The sequence below is a fragment of the Tamandua tetradactyla genome, chromosome 11 (genome assembly GCF_023851605.1).
Source record: "Tamandua tetradactyla isolate mTamTet1 chromosome 11, mTamTet1.pri, whole genome shotgun sequence".
In the NCBI taxonomy this organism is placed as follows: Eukaryota; Metazoa; Chordata; class Mammalia; order Pilosa; family Myrmecophagidae; genus Tamandua; species Tamandua tetradactyla.
In genome coordinates, this window is record NC_135337.1 from 88,336,462 (window position 1) to 88,358,298 (window position 21,837).

The window sequence follows — 21,837 nt, forward strand, 5'->3', positions numbered from 1 at the left end:
ATGAATTGTAGTTTCACACCAAACTTTTTTTTTAACAATCTAAGAGTCCTTCTGCTGAATAAGCATTCTCTGAGGGCGTCTCTCTATTTAAAACTGGCTTCCTTGGGTCAAGGAAGAGCTCTGAGAGCAGACTGTTAACTTCCCTAGGATTTGATCCCATTCAAGGATGAGAAAACTATGCTGCTGAATGGTTATCTTTGCAAAAAAGGTCACAGAATCCAACATGGATATATGTGAGAGCTCTATACCTCTGGGGCTCTCTTTTCCCATCTACAAAATTGGGAGTAAGTTGGGTTTCCTGATTTCTTAAGTTCCTTCCTTCTCCTAAATTATCGGATTGTATCTCTCATGCTACACATAATATCCTTTGGGGATAAAAATTCAAGGGAAGAAAATCCTTTGGCCATTTTTAATTGGATTATCTGTTTTTTTATCGATGAGGTATAAGCATTCTTTATATATTCTGGTCACCAGTCCTTATGAGATATACAATTGGCAAATATTTTCTCCCATCCTATCCATTGTCTTTTCACTTTCTTAATATTGTCTTTCAAAGCACAAAAGCTTCTAATTTTGATGAAGCCCGATTTATTTATTTTTTCTTTTGCTCCTCACAGTTTTGTCTTTTCTAAGAAACCATTGCTTAATCTAAGGTCCATGAAGATTTGTGCCTATGTTTTCTTCTAATAGTTTTATAGTTTTAGTTCTTACATTTAAGTCTGTGATCCATTTTGAATTAATTTTTATACATGATAAGAGGTAGGGGCCTGCGTTCATTCTTTCACATGTGAATTTCCAGTTGTCCAAGTAACATTTGTTGAAGAGACTATTCTTTCCCCCATTACATTGTCTTCGGACCCTTCTTAAAAATCAACTAACCACTGCCATCATCTTTTGCTTGGCTTTTGCAATGGGCTCTTAGGGAGTTTCCCTGCTCCCATCCTTTGCCTGCATAATCCATTCTACACATGGCTTGGTGTTCCAGTTTGCTAGCTACCGTAATGTGATATACCAGAAATGGAATGGCTTTCAAAAAGGGGGAATTTAATAAGTTGCTAGTTTACAGTTCTAAGACTGAGAAAATGTCCATATTTAAGCAAAACTATAAAAATGTCCAAATTAAGGCACCCGCAAGAGGTTACCTTCACTCAAGAAAGGCCAATGAAATTCAGGGTTTCTCTCCCAACCAGAAAGGCACATGGCAAACATAGCAATGTTTGCTGGCTCTCTGTATTAACTAGGGTTTCTAGAGAAACAGAATCAGCAGGAAATATCTCTAGATATAAAATTTATGAAAAGTGTCTCACATAACCAAGGGAACGTAGAGTCCAAAATCCGTAGGGCAAGCTATGAAGCTTACAATTCTGATGGAGGGACTGGATGAACCCCACAGGAGAGGCTCACCAGCCGAAGCAGGAAGAGAACCTGTCTCTTCTGAATCCACCTTAAAAGACTTCCAGTGATTAGATTAAGCATGACTTATTGCAGAAGACATTCCCCTTGGCAGATTACAAATGGAATTAGCTGTGGATGCCGCCAATGTGATCATGATTTGATTCTATGAAATGTCCCCGTAGCAATAGACAGGCCAGCACTTACCCAACCAGACAAACAGGTACCACCACCTGGCAAAGTTGACACATGAACCTGACCATGACACTTTCTCTCAAGGCTTCTTTTTTTCATGAAGCTCCTTGGGGACGTTTTTTTCTTCAGCTCCAAAGGTCTCCGGCTGTGTGGGCTCTCGTTATTCAGGCTCAAACTTTTTCCAAAGTGTTTCTTCTTTTTTAAAGGAAACTAATCAAGATCCACCTGGAATGGGTGGAGTCACATCTCCCTGTAATCCAAGGTTAATACCCACAATTGGGTGAGTCACATCTCCCTGGAGATACAAATTTCCAACCTACATTACTGAATAGGGATTAGAAGAAATGGTTGCTCCTACAGGATTGATTAGGATTAAAATATGGCTTTTCTAGAGGATATAAATCCTTTCAATCCAGCACAGTTGGAAAAGGGTGAAAGAGTAGAGTTAAGATGAGGTAGACAGACTTGGGATATATCTTGGAGGTAGATACAACAGGCCTTGCTGATAGGCTGAAAATGCGTGTGAGGGAGTAAACAAAGATGGCCTGGAAAGGATTACTTTCAACCTTCACGTCAATGCTCAAATGCCATTTGAAATCCTCCCACAGGTGCCCTAAAGATCTTTAAATACACCAAATGTCTTTGCTTCAGAGCCATCCCCTTTCTACCTCCAGCCATTTCTCCCACCCAACCAACATGCTGCTCAGCCATCTCAGTTTATTATAATTTCTTGGGAGGACTGAGTTGTTTCATGCTTCTGTATCTTTTTTGTTTTGGGAGGATCTTTTATTTTTCTTGATTAGAAAAGTTGTAGGTTAACAGAAAAATCATGATAAAATGCAGAGTTCCTATATACCATCTTATTATTAACATGGTGCATTAGTGTGCTACATTTGTTACAGTTCATGAAAGAACATTTTTATAATTGTACCATTAGCTACAGTCCATCACCAACAATAGAAGTCATTGAGTTGTGTTATATAGTCCTATGTTGTTTATTTTTAATTTTTGTTCTAGTAACATATACGCAACCTAAAATTTCCCCCTTCTAAGCAGATTCAAACCTATAATTTAGTGCTGTTAATTACGTTCACAATGTTATGCTACCATCACCACCATCCATTACCAAAACTCCATGTTGAACCTAAATAGAAATGCTGTACCATTTACGCATTAACTCCCCATTCCTTATTTTCCCACCCCACCCCATCCATCCCCTGGAGACCTATATTCTATAATCTGGCTCTATGAGTTTGTTTATTCTAATTATTTCATATCAGTGAGGCTGTACAATATTTCTCCTCTTGTGTCTGGCTTATTTTACTCAACTTAATGTCTTCAAGGTTCAGCTGAGTCATTGCATGAATCAGAACTTCATTCCTTTTTCAGGTTAAAAATATACCATTGTGTGGGCTGCAAAGGTAGTGCAGTGGTAGAATTCTTGCCTGCCATGTAAGAGTTCCAGGTTCGATTCCTGGTCCATGTACTTCCCCAAAAATCAAACAAGCAAAACAAACCAACAAAACAAGCAAAAAAAATTCAACAAATGGCACTGCAAATAATGGGCTCTCACATGGAGAAACAATGAAATGTGATCCTGCCATACAGCATACCAAAAAATATATATATGTACATATATATTCCATTGTATGCGTATACCACATTTCCTCCAATACGTTTGGCCTGGAACTCCCTCTGACTGAAATGCTCTCTTCTCACCACCCCCAATCATCTGTATAATTATTGCTTATTGATCAAGTATCTTCTCATAAATCAGTGATTCCTGATTTATAACATATAAATATATCATGTGACAGAACTTTAAAAAGGTGGGGGAACATAGTTTTTATATATTATTGAAGTTAAGTAGTATCAAAACAAATGAGATTATTCTAGATTTAGAATGTTAAATGGAAGCCCCGTGGTAACTAAAAAGAAAATATTGGAGAATATTGAAGCTCATAAAGACAGAATTCAGAGCACAGGCTTCCAAGGATACAAGAGGAAAAGGGAATTAATGCATAATGGGTGTAGGGTTTCTGTTTGTAGAGATGGGGAAAGTCTTAGGAATGGAAAGTGGTAAGGGCACCACAATATTGTGAATTCCTGTGCTTAATCTCGCTGAATGGTGTGCTTAGAATTAGCTGAGATGGGAAAGTTTGTCATATCTATGTTTCACGCTTTAAAAAAAGAAGAAGAAAGAGCAGCCAAGAAGACAATGACAAAGAAATGCAATATGTGATTCTGGATGGGATCTAACAAGGAAGGAGAAAATACTCAAAGGAATTTCAAGAATCCTTTCAGGATTGTCTAGGCTGAAATTACATGTCCCACCTCTATATTTCCATAGCATCTTTCATCTAATTAAACACTTACTGCAGCATCTGGTCATTGGTATTTTATTTGTCTTTCTCCCTCACAAACTCTGAGTGCTGACTGTTTCTTTTATCTTTAGGCAATTGTCATCTGATAAATACCCCAGTTCCCTTACCGGTCAGGTGGAGTAACTCTGAGGCATAGATTCCACACTTTCCCCAAGAAGTAACCAGAAGGCTTGAGCCCCAGTTTTCCACAGTGGAAACTTGCATGACAACACACTTTTTTTTTGGGGGGGGGTGCATGGTCTGGGAATCAAACCCGGATCTCCCTCATGCAAGGTGAGCATTCTACCACTGAACCACCCGTGCACCCAACGACACAGTTTTTGTTTTAGGTATTCTCTTCCCTGTCTCGTTTCACTACTTCCCTTCCAATATTTTCTGGGATCACCTCCCAAATAATACTTTCACTTGAATCCTTGTCTCAGCGTCTGCTTCCTGGAGAACCCAATCAAAGTCTTACCTAAACTGAGTCATCTTGGAAAAGCAGAATAGATCCTGGGGGAAAAGGCACAGCTCTGGCATCTGTAGATATTCAATTAATCTTTGTGGAATGAAGGATTAATTTCTCTTTTGTGTTTCAGATATTGATGAATGTGTGCCACCCTTCAGCATATATTGTGGATTAAATGCTAAATGCCGTAATACCGAAGGAAGTTTCTTCTGTGTCTGTGATTCTGGATACAAACTCTCTTCTGGGAACACAGAATTCAAGAATATCAATGAAAACACTTGTCAGAGTAAGAAAACCCTTGTCTTCTTGTCTCTTTTCCCTATTTTTGATTGGATCTACCACCAAATATATATATATATATATATATATATATATATGCTTGTTGTGGAGCCAGGGCACATTTCCATTTTCAGAGGGAGATGGATGGTGGAAAGAAAAGAACTAAAGAAAGAAGGAAGTGCAGGGAACTCAAGGTGTTGTGATAATTAAATGAGATAATGCACGTAAAGAGGCATTCAACAGATGTTCCATGTGATTTTTGTGCATGGGTGCGATTTTCCATCTGATGTATCCTTCACTTCAAGAGACCGCAGAGCAGAATGATTACAAATGTGGTGCCTGAACGCTGAAGTCAACTTCCCACAGAGTGTCCTCGGGCCTATATTTAACTTTTCTCCACCCTATCTGTAAAATGGGGGTGATGGTTATAACTATTGCACAAGGCTATTATAGAATTAAATGAGATATTATATGTAAAGCACTTAGGACAGCATTTATGAGTCTTTGGGAATAATACTATTTATTCATCCGATTCTCAAAAAAAATTAGTCAAAACCATGCCTCCATTTTCATTCAACATTGTTTTTGAGATCTAGCCATATTTATATAAAAAGATCTTATAAACCATCGTGTAATAGCCCGTTCTATAAATATACATTTGACTTATCTATTACTTATCGATTTGCTTGTCTATTCAATTGCTGATGAGCATTTAGATTCTTTGCCATATTTATCTGCTGTAAACAATGATGAAACAAACATTGTTGCATATGAGAAAGAAAAAATCACAACACTGCTCCAGCTAGAAAGGTCATGGGAAAGTTCAGGTTCCTTTTTAATAGTAATAGTGTTTTTTCCCACCAATGGGAGGCACTCCTGCAGGATCAAAGACCAGGTTTCCGTATTTCCCCAGGTTTCAACCTGGAGTTCATACAATGGTGGAAAAATGTCTCAGAGCTGCCTGAGCTCTAAAAGGGAGGCTAGGGTTCAAGTGGGAGAGGTGAGAGAAAAATACATGGGGTGGGGATGCTAAACCATAAGATGACTCTCTCCATGTTCCTTGTCACTAGCTCAGACCCTCAATAAACAGCTGCAGAACTAATTAACTAATTAATTAATCAATATAATTAAATCCAAAGTGAAAGAGTCTTTTACTAGGCAATGGGCCCCTCTGTTGAGATGTACAGATTACGATTCACCTGGATTCAGTTAACTTACCTAATTTACAAAAAAGAAAAATCCCTTGATTATTTCCCTAATTTTAAGATTTTCTGTACAGTCCTTTTATACACTTTGAATCCACCTCGGGTTAATTATCACCAAGGTTGGTGGATCCAAGTTAACTCCCTACGACGAAGTTTGCGACTTTCAGTCGAAAGTGCAGTTTTTGACAACAAATGTGCTTTGGTATAAACAAACATATTCTACTCTAGAGTCAGGGTTTTAAGTTCGGAACTCTTAGGACAAAATCTTTATCTTTATAGGGAACCTTTTTTTCCTATTTTAGCAAACAGACTCAGCTGAAAATCAAACTGTGAAATAAGTGTAGATTGAACCTCAGTCTGATGGAAACAAGCAGGAAAATATTTGCTAGCCTTTCTTCATCTTTTTCAAATAGAGATGAGCTGTCCTTCTAAAACACCAGAAAGAACGGGAGTTGCTTATTGGTTGGGGATTAACAGCCAATAATCGAAAAGTGACACTTCTGTTTCAGTTATGATTCCCAACCAAGGCTGAATTTTAAAACCTGGGGTTTCCAATTTTCTGTTTCCTCAGCCATTTCAGTTATAATTTCCAGCCAAGACTATATTGAAAAATTTGGAACTTGCACTTTTCTGCTTCATCAATGCCAGAGTTTCTCCACTGAGGCACTATTGACATTTGGGCCAAATAATTTTTTGTTGTGGGGGGTTGTCCTGTACAATGTAGGGTATAGAACAGCCTCCTTGGACTCTGCCCTCTAGATGCAAGTAGCACCCTCCCTCTGCTGTCCTCAGAAATCTCCAAATGATCCTTGGAGAGCAATCTTGTCCCTGATTGGGAGCCATTCGTTCTATGCCATAACGAAAAACTAAGACTCCAGTCCCCAAAAAGGACAAAAAGTGTGAGCTCAAAATTCTGGACCTTCTTGATGCAAAGCCTACCCAACTTGCCTCCCCACCCCTCCACCACCTCACTCTCAGTTCTAATAATGACCTTTCGTTGACCTCTTTTGCAGATACCACCTCACAGACTGAAGGCAATGAAGAGGTGAGTGGGGGGCTGAGCCCTGAACCTAGATAGGTAACAGTGATTTACAAAACCCAAAATTAGCAAATCAGGGTGGATTTACACTAGGATGCTGCCCTCTAAAGACCCAGACCTTTCCCAAACCAAGAAAGACTAAGAGAGAGAGCATATTAGGGTAGGCTAAGCTACTGCAACAAGAGACCCAAATAGCTAACAACTTATTTAAAAATGGTCTGCTTTTTGTAATACAATAATGTTAGAACACTCAATGAAGCTGAATTTGGGAATGATAGAGGGAGGAGGGCTGGCGGCACAAATGAAACCAGAAGGGAAAATAGACAATAATAACTGAGATGGTATAATCTAGGAATGCCTAGAGTATATAATGATAGTGACTAAATGTGCAAATTTAAAAATGTTTTTGCATGAGGAAGAACAAAGGAATGTCAGTACTGCAGGGTGTTGAAAACAGATGGTAATTCATATTTTAAAACTTTAACTTATGTGTGAGACTAAAGCAAAAAAATGTTTATTTGGTAGAAAATTTATATTTTGACTAGTGCATTTCCTAATACAACTTATGTGGACAGTTTAATTGAACAACAAAAGTACATGGAACCTTGAGTAGGACAGGAGATTTTGTAGGTTTGTCCAGAGTGATGCCCCAATAAATCCCACAGTGATTTGAACAGTGAATTAAAAAGTATTTGCAAAGTCCCCTTGGGGGAATGACAAGAAAGGGGGGAAATTCAACTTCCCCATGTGGAGAATTCCTGATATTCTCACAAGCAGTGGGGACAACCAAAGCAATAGGACAAGCCCTCAATCTTGGGGTTTGTTCATATGAAACTTAACCCCACAAAGGATAAGCTAAGGCTGCTTAAAATTAGGCCTAAGGGTCACCTCCAGTGAACCTCTTTTCCTGCTCAGATGTGGCCTCTCTCTCCAGCCAACACAACAAACAAACTCACTGCCCTCCCCCTCTTTATATGGGACATGACTCCCAGGGGTGTAAACTTTCCTGGTAACATGGGACAGAAATCCTAGGATGAGCTGGGACTCAGCACCAAGGGATTGAGAAAACCTTCTCGACCAGAAGGGGGAAGAGAGAAATGAGACAAAATAAAGTTTCAATGGCTGAGAAATTTCAAACAGAGTTGAGAGGTTATCCTGGAGGTTATTCTTATGCATTATATAAATATCACCTTTTTAGTTAAGGTGTAATGGAGAGGCTGGAGGGAAGTGCCTGAAAATGTAGAGCTGTGTTCCAGTAGCCATGTTTCTTGAAGATGATTGTATAATGATAAAGCTTTTGCAAGGTCACTGTGTGATTGTGAAAACCTTGTGTCTGATGCTCCTTTTATCTACCTTATAGACATATGAGTAAAACATATGGATTAAAATAAATAAATAGGGTGGGCCACAATGGCTCAGCAGGCAGGAATGCTTGCCTGCAATGCCAGAGGACCCGGGTTTGATTCCTGGTGCCTGCCCATGTAAAATAAATAAATAAATAAATAAATAAATAAATAAATAACAGGGGAATAAATGTTAAAATAAATTTAGTAGATTAAAATGCTAGTGATCAGTGAAAGAGAGGAGTAAGGGGTATGGTATGTATGAATTTTTTTTTCTTTTTATTTCTTTTTCTGAACTGATGCAAATATTCTAAGAAATTATCATAATGATGAATATACAACTATGTGATGATATTGTGAGTTCTTGATCATATACCAAGAATGGAATGATCATATGGTAAGACTGTTCGTGTTTGCATGTTGTTATACTTCAATAAAATTTTAAAAAAGGAAAACAGACTGTTTCAGTTTGCTAATGCAGTATACAAGGAATGGATTGGCTTTTGCAATGAGGACTTATTTGTTTACAAATTTATAGTTGTAAGACCACAGAAATGTCCCAATTAAGGCATCAGCAGGACCATACTTTCTCTGAAGAAAGACCACTGGCAACCTGGGTTCTTCTGTCAGAGAGCAAGGCACATGGCGACATCTTCTCGTCCTTTTCTCCTGGTTCTGGTTTCAGTGGCTCTCTCATCTCCTCCAGCAGACATTTTTCTCAGCCGTCTCTGATCTCTCTGGGCATTTCTGTCTTTTATCCTCATAAGGGACTCCAGTAAAGGATTAAGATCCACGTTGAATTGCATGGGTCACATCCCCATGGAAACAACCTAATCAAAAGGTCCCGTCCACAACAAGTCTGCACCCACAGGAATATATTCAAAGAACATAGCCTTTTCTGGGGCATAGAACAGCTTCCAACCAACACAATGGTCATTTATTCTTCTCTCAGTTAACATCCAGCCTCCTGCTGGAGTAGTGCAGGGTAAGGATGAAGGAGTGAAGAGAGGAAGGCATGAGTCCATTCTAGGGCAAGAACCAGACTATAGGTTCTTAGAAGGCTGGATCATTCTCTTTGTTAAAATTCAGAGTCAGTCTTGGAGCAGCGAGAAGGAAAAACCTAAAATTATGGAACTGTAACCCATACCAAACTCTGACATCTACTCTATAACTAATCATTGTGATGTACCTTGAAATTCATTACTTTTTTGCATGAATGCTATTTTTCACAATTAAAAAATGAAAAAATCAGAGTCAGTTTACAAACACTAAATTGGTAGTAATAAGTCTTACAACTTAAGAGCACTTTCTTAGTCTCTTTCTGCCTTAACTGTCCTACAGCATCCATTTTCTCTTTCTTCCTTTTTTACTATGGTAAAAAATGTATATGTATTTATATTACAACACTTGTCATTTTCACCATATGTGAGTGTACGATTCAGTGGCATTAAATTAAATTTTGCAATGTTGTGCAACCATCACCATCACCCATAACAAAAACTTTTCCACCACCCCAAACAGAAACTCTGCACCAATTAAGCATTAACTCCACAATTGTCCCTCCTTCTAGCCCCATTAACCTCAAATCTAGTTGCAGTCTCTACGCATTTGCTTATTTCAGGTATTTCATACAAATGGAATCACACAATATATTTACTTCTGTATCTGGCTTCTTTCCCTTAGCATAATATCTTCAAGGTTCATCCATGTTGTGGCATGTATCAGAACTTCATTCTTTTTTACAGATGGATATTATTCCATCAGACAGGTGATGATCTGTGTCATTTGATGATCCATCGGATGATGGATGCCTGAGTTTTTTCCACTTTCGGCTATTGTGAATAACGCTGCTATGAACATTAGTGTACAAGCATCTGTTTGAGTCCCTGTTTTCAATTATTTTGAGTGCATACCTAGGATGTGATTGCTGGGTCATATAGTCAACCGTCTAGTATTTTAATGTGTTCATGAACTCCTGGGGCCTCAAATACACCCTGGGGGTCCCCAAGATTCTGTATGTCTAACAGGCTGCCAGGTAGCTGCTGATGCTGCTTGGTTCAAGACCATCCTTTGAGTGCAAGGATGTGGGATTCAGGAAAAAATAATAATAATAAAGCCCTTCAAATTGCCTGCATTAATTTTTTATTTTCTATTATAGTAGCACAAATACAACTCAAAATTTCTCACTTTAACTACTTTCAAGAATATTATTTAGTGGTATTAATCAAATTCACAATACTGTGCTACCATCAACAATATCCATTTCCCCAACCTCTTCCTCACCCTCAACAGAAACTCTTCACCCATTAAGCAATAACTTCCTCTTCCTGTTCCTGGTAACCTATAATCGACTGTCTGTCTGTATGAACTCACTTGAATATTACAGTGTTTTTGCTTGTTTGTTTTGATTTATCATTGTATTTTATTCATTTGCCTTTTAGATTCTGTAGGAAGTAAAAAGTGGAGTTACAAATAAAAAATACAATAGTACTGGTACTTATTTTTACTCATATTGTTTATCCTCACTAGGAAATCATTATTTCTTCACATGGCTTCAGTCATTTATCTACTGTCCCTTCCTTTCTACCTACAGAATGCCCTTTAGCATTTCTTGTAGGAATTGTCTGGTAGTAACAAAGTCTCTCAGCTTCCGTTTATTCGGGAATGTCTTAATCTCTCTCTCATTTTTATAGACAGTTTTGCCAAATATAGAAGTCATGGTTGGCAGTTTTTTGCTTTCAGGTTTTTAATATGCCTTTCCATTGCCCTCTTGCCTCCTGTTTCTGATGGGAAATCGACACGAACTATTGAAGTTCTCTTGTACATGATGTGTGGCATCTCTCCTGTAGCTTTCAGAACTCTCTCTTTATCTTTGGCATCGACAGTTTGATTATAACATATCTAGTTTGCCTGCTGCCGGAATGCAATGTACCAGAAATGGAATGGCTTTTAAAAAGGGGAATTTAATACATTGCTAATTTACAGTTCTAAGGCTGTGAAAATGTCCCAATTAAAACAAGTTTATAGAAAAATCCAATCTAAGGCATCCAGGGAAGGATATGTTGGTTCAAGAAGGCCGATGACATTCAACATTTCTCTCTCAGTTGGAAAGGCACATGGTGAACATGGCGGCATCTGCTAGCTTTCTCTCCAGGCCTCTTGTTTCACGAAGTTCTCCAATGAGGCATTTTCCTTCTTCATCTCCAAAGGTCACTGGCTGGTGGACTCTCTGCTTTGTGGTTCTGGGGCGCTCTCTGCTCTCTCAGAATCTCCAACCTTTTCCAAAAATGCTTAAAGGATTCCAGTAAAGTAATCAAGACCCATCTGGAATGGGTGGAGACACATCTCCAACTAATCAAATTTAATACCCACACTTCATTGAGTCCCATCTCCATGGAGATAATCTAATTAAAGTTTCCAACATACAGTACTAAATAGGGATTAGAAGAAATGGCTGTCTTTACAAAATGGGATTAGGATTAAAACATGGCTTTGCTAGGGTATATACATCTTTACAAACCAGCACACATGGCATGATGTGAGTCTATTTGAGTTTATCCAAGTTGGTATTTGTTGAGTGCCTTGGGTGTATATCTTCGTGCCTTTCATTAAGTGTGGGAAATTTTCAGCCGTTACTTCTTTGAATATTCTCTCTTTCTCCTTCCTGGGACCCCCACAATGTGTATATTGGCATGCTTGCTGGTGTCCCATAGGTTTCTCAAACTCTGTTCACTTTTCTTCATTCTTTCTTCTTTCTGCTCCTTACACAGGATAATTTCAATTAGTTTACACTCCAGGTCACTGATACTTTCTTCTGCCAGCTCCAATCTTCTGTTGAACCCCTTCAGGGAATTTTTAATTTCTGTTATTTTACTTTTACCTCTATTTAGTTCCTTTTCATAATATCCACCTCTATTGATAATCTCTTCATATTCATCTGTTGTTATCCTGATTTCTTTAGTTCTTTGTCCCTGTTTCCCTTTTGTCCTTTAGGCATATTGGGGACAACTTTTTAAAAGCCTTTGTCTGGAATGTCCCAGTCTGGCCCACCTCATTCATGGTTTCTAGTACTTTACTGGGTCAGTCTCACCTCTTTGGTTATATATGTTTCGCGATCTTATGTTGAAACTTGGACATTTTGATTCTTTAATGCATTGACACTGGAATTTAGACTCTGGAGTATCTGCTCCTTAAGCTTTTATCCAGCTAGTGTTATGACATAGACTTCCTTGAATGCCAGGAGCTACAAAAAAAAAGGAAAAAAACAGCTTTCTCAGTCTGCAGATCAACCAGTGTGAGCATTCTCCTTCAGAGCTTATCTACGTAAGTTTAGAGAATAGCCCCAGCCCAAGTGTAGGGGCCTATGTGGGCATTTCTGCCATTGCATCTGTCTTAAGTATGTACTTTTGGCCCTAGGAGTCTGTTTGTTTAGATTAATACAAATGTCCCCTCTTCCCTTGGAAAACAGTGTCCTCAAAGTCCCAGACACTGCACTGTGTTTCCTACAGCCAGCAATCCTTTGTCCCAGGCAGTGTCTCGATGTGTCCCCCACAACATTCTGTAGGAGAACTCTGCAACCCTCCTTCTAAATGAGTTCTGGTACTGCAAGTCCCTCACTCCACCACCAGACACATAAGGCCAGGTAAAATGCTCCCTGTGTGTACATGAGGGTTAGTTACTCTGCTTATTCTGGAACCGAGACCAGGGAACCAAATCAGTAACTCAGGTCAGTTCCATGCCAAGCTGGTGAGAGGATGAGGGAGGTGCCAAGGCAGAGTGCCAAGAGATCCTACTGCTTTTAAGTGACCCTTTTCTTGATTTGATGCTCACCCTGTTACTGAGACCTTTCAACTGTTTTCTGGAGCTTTGGGAAAGATATTTCTGACAGTTCTTGCTGGTTGTTCAATGCTTCTGCGAAGCTTCTCACTCTGACAACTTGATCAGAGCAGTTGCTTAACTTCCAGCCGTTGTTCTTGTTAGGGTTAGATTTAGATAACATATGTGAAGAACATATAAACCATGTTGCCTGATGAACTAAGACCACAAAAGCTGATCCAGGTTTAAGGCTTGATGTGAATGGTGACTTGGCTGAGATTTTATATTCATTTTTGTCTGAAACCAACAAAGAGTCAGAAGAAATGGGACACATGCTAGTGGTCAAAGACAGAAGTGGTGTCTGTTGAAAGCAGTATCCCAGTGCATCTGCCTGCCTTGTTCCTCATGCAGGCATGTCTTAGATTTAGCAGTCTCAGCAGCCCATGTGCGTGAGGAGTCTGTCAGGTCAGAGGTTTGTTGTCGTTCAATTATTTTAGACTGGGCCAGATGGTAGCAGGATGGGGAGGAAAGGTGGGAATTTCAAGAGTCCACCCTATTGCCATACAGGAATTTCTTTCTGAGTCATAGTTACCCATGGTAGAATTCATTCCTTGTTCCACCTTTGGGACTGCTAAAAATTTCCTGTCTATGGCAGAATTGCACTGGGTGCTACTGATATTGCTACAAAAAAAAAACTGACCTCTTTTCTTAAGGGATTTGTAAACTAATTTTGGATATGAGGTCACAATCAGTAAGCAAGCCAATACTTAAATGGCAAAACTGTACCAAGGATGGCAAAAAAGTTTAAAAAATCGAGCAGCCTACAATGAGGTGCTGATTTTGAAGTACAAATGACAAATAGAAGAAGGAAAGAAGAGAATGCTTATCAGGGAAGTTAGTAGAAGTCAGGCAGCACTAACTCTCTGTGGACAGTTGAAGATTACTTCAGGTTAGGTTCTAGCACCAAAGCCAAGAAATGTAGAGAACTTCGGATCACATTTAATAATGGGACTGGTCTTGGAGGCTGAAGAAATTTCAATCCAGCTGCTCTGGACAAGGTTGACACTAGGATTAACCTGGATGCTATGGGAATGGAATGTAGATGAGATATATCCTGGGGCTTCCTAAGAATGTCTGGAGAAGGCTGGGGAGGAAGAGCTGAGGTCTTGCAGTTACCCAGCAAGGAATATAGATATGCACGGATCCAAATTCCATAGACCAGGCCACCAGCTGGCAACTCCCATGAAGGTCATCGATGAACTCTCCAGAAGATGCTGGCTGGCTGAAGAATCTATATTACAGTTTTTAAACCTCAACTTGACTATTCTTGCCTTGCCATTGGTCCATCTCTTTGTTCTCCTTAACTGACAAATTTCTTGATTTAAAATTGCCAGTTAGAGTATCTTCAGAACTATAATATATTTCAGGGTTTCCCACTTTCACACTATGTACATTACATCAGGATTATTCTCTGAAGCAGGACTGTCCTGTACATTGTAGGCTTTAAGGAGCATCCCTGGACTCCACCCATGAGATCCCAGTAGCATAAGTTGTAACAATCGAAAATGTCTCCAGACATCGCTAATGGTCCCCTGGGATGGGGCGGGGGGACAATCCCTAGTCTATTTCCAGCAGCTTTGTCACCTCCTTATTGGTAAAAGATGCCAATAACTGAACTTTGCATCATATTTACCAGGTACAGACATTCTTCTAAAAGTTTAGCAACTCTTAACTCATTTAATCCTCCCAAAACCCTATGAAGTGGGGAAACTGAGGCACGGAGCAATGAAGTGACTTGTCCAAGGTTGTACAGCTGGTCGGTCATGGGCCTGGGATTTGAAGCCAGATTGTATAGCCCGAGAATCTACTTTCTTATGCTCTCAGGGTGTGGGAACTAACAGATTGGATTTATTTTTTATTTCTTATGTCTTCAAAGCTGCAACGAACTGTTGACAAATTTGAATCATTTCTCGCCAATAATACTCTAAAAGGAACAAGAGAGAAGAGACAATTTGCTTCCATGGTTACATCTTTTCTCCAGAATGTGGAGTCGAGTGCTCTAGAAACTGCTCTGAAATCTCCTGAGCAAGAAGTCCAAAAAGTCCAAAACAGTACCATCGGTAAGGGGATGTTAGGACCTAGCACACAATGGGACTCTGTTACTAGCAGGGGTCTGAGCTAAGCAATTACCAAAATAAAATCAGAAATACACATCATGGTTCCATTTGGATAAAATTGTAGAAAAATGCAAACTAATCTATAGTAACAGAGATCAGATCAATAGCTGATGGGGGCAGGGAAGAGGTTGGAGGGAGAGATTACAGATGACAATAGGGCTTGAAGAATTTGGGGGAAACTTGAGAATGATGGAAATGTTTGCCATCTTTATGGTGGTGATGGTTCACAGCTGTATACATGCAACAAAAATCATCAGATTGTATGCTATATATATGTACAGTTCATTGTACATCAGTTATACCTCAGTAAAGGGGATTTTTTTTTATGTTGCCAATGGTGTCTAATCCATGATCTGAGATTTTTGGCTTTCAGGTAAGATTTTGAAAATCCAATGCCCATTTTCTCTTGAAACTGGAATCTGGACACTTCAGTCTAAATGAAACACTTTTCTAGATTATGAGCAACTCTCATCTCACCCAATTGCCACATGTCCTAATTATTTGATCTTGGGCCATTGCCTCACCTCCCTGGAACTAAGTCTCCTCATCTGTAGAATGAGGATAATTACAATTCATGCAATTCACTCAGAACTGAGACTGGCAGTTGCTATAATTATGATTATTCTGTTTTTCCATACTTCATCACGATAAGTTTTTATAGAAATAGCACCATTCTTTACATACTATTTTGTTATCTACTTTTTTTAACTTCTTTTAAATGCATACAAAAGAAAATAGAGTGGAATAAGAACCCACCACCCAAATTCAACAACCACCAACTCACAGCCCATTTAGTGCCATCTGCTTCACAAACTAAGTATTTTAATGACCTTGTTTCTTGGTCTCAAGTCTTCCATCAGTCCATTTCTATTGGAAGCATAGTTCCCTCATGAGAGGACTGTACCATCATTTATTTAATCAATTCCTATTTCTTGAACATCGAGTTAACTTCTTGCTTTTCACCATAATCTATGCAGCTACAAGCTTTCTTATAGCTAAATCTGCCCTCTCACCCATGTGTCTTGGCCGAAAATAAATTCCTAGAAACAAAGTCATTGCTTCAAATGGACTGGAAGGTATTGGTTAAGAACTTGGTTTCATAAGTTGGAGCCTTACACAACTTCTGAATTTCAGGTTCCCCCTCTATATAATTGTTCCCCCATGGAGTTGTATGAGGCTAAGATGATATGTATATGGCTCTTAGTCCAGTTTGTGGCCCATCCTAGAAAACCAATAAGTGTGAGCCATTCATCTTGTTTTGCAGATTTTTGAAGTTTCTTATGTTATCAATGAGCTTTCCCATTGCTTTTTTATCAGCTATTGAAACTCGAGTTATTGCAAATAATTGCTCAGAGGGAAGAACAATTTTCAACTTGAATGCCCACATGAACTCAATGGACATCCACTGCGATGACATCATCCAGGGAAACATGCAAGGTACTTGTGGCAACTTCATTTAGAATCCTTCACACAGAGAATATCATTATGTGAGTCATGTGGAAAACTTCCCTAGTAGGCTCCTACTTATTGGCCTCCTTACCCTAAAACCATCATTCAAGCTTTTTCCTTTCCAAAAAAAGGGCAGTTTTCAAAGCTGGAGGTTTTCTATTCTTTGGCATGAAAGAGACATCTCTGCCATTTCTGGGTGCAGTACTGCTTGTGTCTCTCTTTGTGTTTGTCCAGAAGCAGTCACTGGGATAAGTATAAGGTGCTAAGGTGTAAGGAGTTTTAGTTTGCAAGCTGCCAGAATGTGATATACCAGAAATGGAATGGCTTTTAAATGGAGGGAATTATTAAGTTGCAAGTGTACATGTTCTAAGGCTGTGAAAATGTCCAAATTCAAGCTGGGCTATAGAAATGTCCAATCTAAGGCATCCATGGAAAGACACCTTGGTTCAGAAGGCCAATGATGTTCAGGGTTTCCCTCTGAACTGGAAAGGCATATGGCAAACATGGTAATGTCTGCGAGCTTTCTCTCCAGGCTTCCTGTTTCATGAAACCTCCCTAGTGGCATTTTCCTTCTTCATCTCCAAAGGCCTCTGGCTGTGTAGGCTCTCATGGCTCTAAAGCTTTTTCCAAAATGGTACCCTCTTAAAGGGCTCCAGCAAGTAACCCCACATTGACTGGTTGGCGGCACACCTCCATGGAAACCATCTAATCAAAAGTTACCTCCCACAATTGGGTGGGTCACATCTCCATGGACAATCAAAAAGCTCCCACCCAGCAATATTGAATAAGGATTAAAGGACGTGACTTTTCTGGGGTACGCAACAGATTCAAACTGGCACAGGAGGTGATTCCAGGGAGCATCAAGGAAGGAGAAGGGAAGTGAGACAGAGATGGTATGTTGATAAGCAGGCTGCTGCTGGAGCAATTGCGGCTCAATCCCACAGAGTAATCCCATCAAGGAGAAGGAGCTCCCTTTCATAATTTGTTGAGGGCTCTTCCCAGGGGTTTCCATTCTGTCCAGATCAAATACACATTCACCCAGAGAAAGGCCCCAGGCATAGAGTTACAGCTCCTTTTAGTAGGCTCCTTCAACATATAAAGAAATAAAGAGTTCCAAGGGAATATGGACAGGGTGGTTATGGCATCTGCTACAGCTAGTGTGAAAAAGGAATGAATTATTATTAACTGCCCCAGTGTTACCAGATTTTCTTAGTTTACAATAGAAACCAAAAATTGATTCGGTTTTGTATGAACACTTCCCAGTTTTTAATCTGGAAAAAATTCCTTTATTCTAACTGCATATGGTTATAATTGCTACAGGATCTATTAAATTTAATCACATTAATATAGGATACAGTTGGCCTGTACATCCACCAAAAGAAAAGACAATAAATAAAAATGATGAAATGTAGACAGCTAAGCCACATGCCAAACTGAGAAAGTCCCAAATGAGCATGAGGTAATTACTTCCTTTTGCTCCCCTTGCCTTACCCATGAAGATAAAAAGTTGGACCTGTTCCTTTTGAGGATGGGCTGGGCAGAGGCTGCAGTCACATAATTTTACATCTGCTTTGTATCCGTGTTCCTCTATAATTCACAGTTTACAGAGAGGATGTGCAAGAACTAAAAGTGCCAGTCACACAAGACACAACTCCAGCCCAGTTTGTCCCTTGGGTCTCTTCTAGGAGCTCCTAGCCTAGATGGAAAGATGTTTGGAGTGAGGAGAGGAGGCTGAGAATTTCTCCAGGGTAGAATAGCCCTAGGGCAATGGTTCTTAAAATTGTGTTTCCCACATTTGAATGGTGGAAGATCTAAGATTCAGCTAGGTGGTGACTAGAAAAGATACCAAAATATCGAGAGATGTTACCAGTGGAAAGTTCTCTATATTCCTAAATCTCTGAATTTCTTTTGCCATGAGAGTTGTTAGAGTTTATTAAATGTGTCATGACATAGTGCGGGTTTTTCCCCTCATGCTATTAAATAGTATATTAGATTGAACTTATTTTGAACTTCCTTTGCATTTCTGGGGTAGATCCCAATTTGTCATAATGTTTAGTGCTTTTGATATGTCATTGGATTGGAACTTGTGGGTGTTTTACGATTGTATTAACAAGGAAAATGGATCTATAATTCTCTATATTGTGGTGTCTTCGGCTGGCTGCTATTGGGGTGGTGGTGACCTCATAAGATGAGTTATAAAGTATTCCCTCTTCATATTTTTAGAAGATTTTCAGAAGTATTGGTCAGTTCTTTGAATGTTTGATAGATGTCACCTGGACTCCTGAACTTTTCTTTGTTTGAAGTCCTTTTGGTTTCTTCTTCAGTTTTCTTACATGCTATATGGAGGTGGTAGGATTCTCTATTTTTACTTCAGTGCATTTAGGTGATGTGTGTGTTTCATTTCTGAATGGTTTGTCATAGTGTCCCCACTGTCATTTCTGATTTGTTATTTGCACCTTCCCTTTTATTTTCCTTTGTTGGTCCAGCTAAAATTTTATCAGTTTGTTGGTCTTTTATCTTTTTTAAAGCACCGATTTTGAATTCACTTCTAGTCTCCATTAGTTTTCTATTGTCTTTCATTTATCTCCATTTTAATCATTATTTCCTTCTTCTAGGTTTAGTTTGTTCTTCTTTTTGTAGTTCCTCAACACACGAAGTCAGTCTCATGATTTCAGAACTTCTTTTTTAATATAGTTATTTACAATGATGAAATTTCTTCTGAAAATGCCTTTTTATAATTTCTTTCTTTATTGAAATTTTTTCTATTCATACCACTTTTTCCGGCTTTTTATTCCATTTTATGGCCTTCTTATCTCTAGTTTGTTAAAAACACTTTTAGGTAAGTAGACTTTTAACTAGTAATCCCAAAGTCTGGGCTTCCTCTGGGATGGTTTCTGTCACTTTATTTTATTTCATTGAATAAGCCACCATTTCCCTTATCTCTGTATGCCTCACTTTTTTTTTTTTTTTTGCATTCTGAGCATTTGACTATTTCAGTGTGTTAACATGGATATCAAATCTCTCCCCCTCTTCCAGGTGTGCTGCTCGTGGGTTTCTGGTGTATTGTTGATTTTGATTGTAGAAAACTGTACTAGTTTGTGGGGTGATTTTTTCAAACTATTTTCCTAAAGATTTCATTCTTTGCTCTTGTTATCAAAAATTTTTTTGCTATGAGACAAAGTGTCAATGGCTGAGAGATTCCAACAAAGTCGAGAGATTATCCTGGAGGTTATTCTTACACATTAAGTAAATATCACCTTGTTGTTCAAGATGTAGTGGAGAGGCTGGAGGGAACTGCCTGAAAATGTAGAGCTGTGTTCCAGTAGCCATGTTTCTTGATGATGATTGAACAATGACTCTGCGAATGTGAAAACCTTGTGTCTGATGCTCCTTTTATCAACTTTGTCAACAGACAAGTAGAACATATGGAATAAAAATAAATAATAGGGGGAACAAATGTTAAAATAAATTTAGTTTGAAATGCTAGTGATCAATGAAAGGGAGGGGTAAGGGGTATGGTATGTATACTTTTTTTTCTGTTTTCGTTTTCTTTCTTTTTCTGTTGTCTTTTTATTTCTTTTTCTGAATTAATGCAAATGTTCTAAGAAATGATCATGATGATGAATATGCAACTATGTGATGATATTGTGAATTACTGATTATATATGTCAATATATGTTTAATTTAAAAATTTTAAAAAAATATTTTTTTTGCTGCCTCGGTGTCTACCAGACTATGGCTAAGCCACTAGATAAACAGATTTCTAGTCCTGGGAAATGAACTCCCCCAGATACCAAGCCATACCACCCACACACACCAGACCCAAATTCCACAACCGGTCCCAAATGGGAAGCCAACCAACCTTACCGCCTTTGAATAATCAGTCCCTCTTCTTTCCACACGTTTGTTTTAAACTGACCATTCTTGACTCAAGTAGGGAACCACTAACCTCCGGGCCTAGATCACCAGCGGACACACGCCCTCTCTGTGTGTTCCGCCTACCTGCTGGCTGAGCCCCCCAAGCTGATGGCGCTTCCTGTCAAACCATATATAGTCCCCCCTCTCTATGGCCTGTCAGAAATAAACTATCTTTCCTCATACAAAAAAAAAAATTATACCAGGATGCCAGCTGTGAACTAGGACAGTCATAGACAAATTAGGACATACAATCTCCTAAAACACGGCCTGTATGAACAGCCCCATGTCGCAGGGACCTTGGAAACCTCAGCCACCGCTCTTCTCCTTTCTGTTCATGATTTCACTCTTACACTGGAATATTTCGAATAAAACAAAAAGCAAGTTCTAAGCATGATAACAGATTATTGCAGCTGAGGCGCTTCTCAGCCACCTACAGCTGTTTCGTTCTGATGAGTGGAAAGTGCCATTAAATCAGAAAACAGAAGTGAATCTCCTACTTCTGTCCCCTTGAGGAAAGCCAAAGAAGGCTTATTATTAGAGGGGCTCACTGAGGGATTTAATCCATCGAGGTGAATGGCTCAACTGGTGAGGATTCGAACCCAGAAACCCATACTCCTAAACACACTATACAGCCTTCTCAGCAGCCATAAAGAAAAAGGCGTATTTGTTGACACAGAAATAAGTTCATAATATATCATCAAATATATGCATATATACCGCAGTGCTATATATATCATGTATATATCCTATTACTATGCAATAAAGTATATGTTAATATATGATAGAAATATATCGTGTACCTCTAGTTTTTATTCTATTAAAGTATATATGCCTTTCAAGAAGAAAGGCATCCCACACAAATCCAAGGAAATTTATCAACCAGTATACAAGGGCAAAGTTCATTTACAACCATAAGTCCACTATAATTAAGGAAAAAGAAAAGTCTTCTCAATTTTGTAAAGATTTACATCCAGAACTTCTGGCTACTTTGGTTATTGTCAGCCATCATCAAAGTTCATTTGTAGGGAATGATTTGCTCCCAATTATATGAGATAACTGAAGCATTAAGGTAGGGTATCTCAGGCTCTCTCCTTGGTTAACATATTCAAAAGCATTGCATTCACAATTTACAATGTTTAATTAAAAATTCACAGTTTTTACAGCCGATCAAATGGTATCTGAGTCAGTGTTTA

The 21,837-nt window shown here is 38.9% G+C and overlaps 1 protein-coding gene across 2 annotated transcripts in view; it reads left to right on the top strand.

Moving 5' to 3' along the window:
- Nucleotides 1-21,837, top strand: part of ADGRE3 (adhesion G protein-coupled receptor E3) — a 60,032-nt gene that overhangs the window by 17,331 nt on the left and 20,864 nt on the right. For both annotated transcript variants that reach the window (XM_077119586.1, XM_077119587.1), the window contains exons 4-7: nt 4,550-4,705; nt 6,917-6,948; nt 15,037-15,220; nt 16,595-16,714. In XM_077119586.1, coding sequence (XP_076975701.1) covers nt 4,550-4,705; nt 6,917-6,948; nt 15,037-15,220; nt 16,595-16,714 — 492 coding nt within the window. The remainder of the gene's footprint in view (nt 1-4,549; nt 4,706-6,916; nt 6,949-15,036; nt 15,221-16,594; nt 16,715-21,837) is intronic.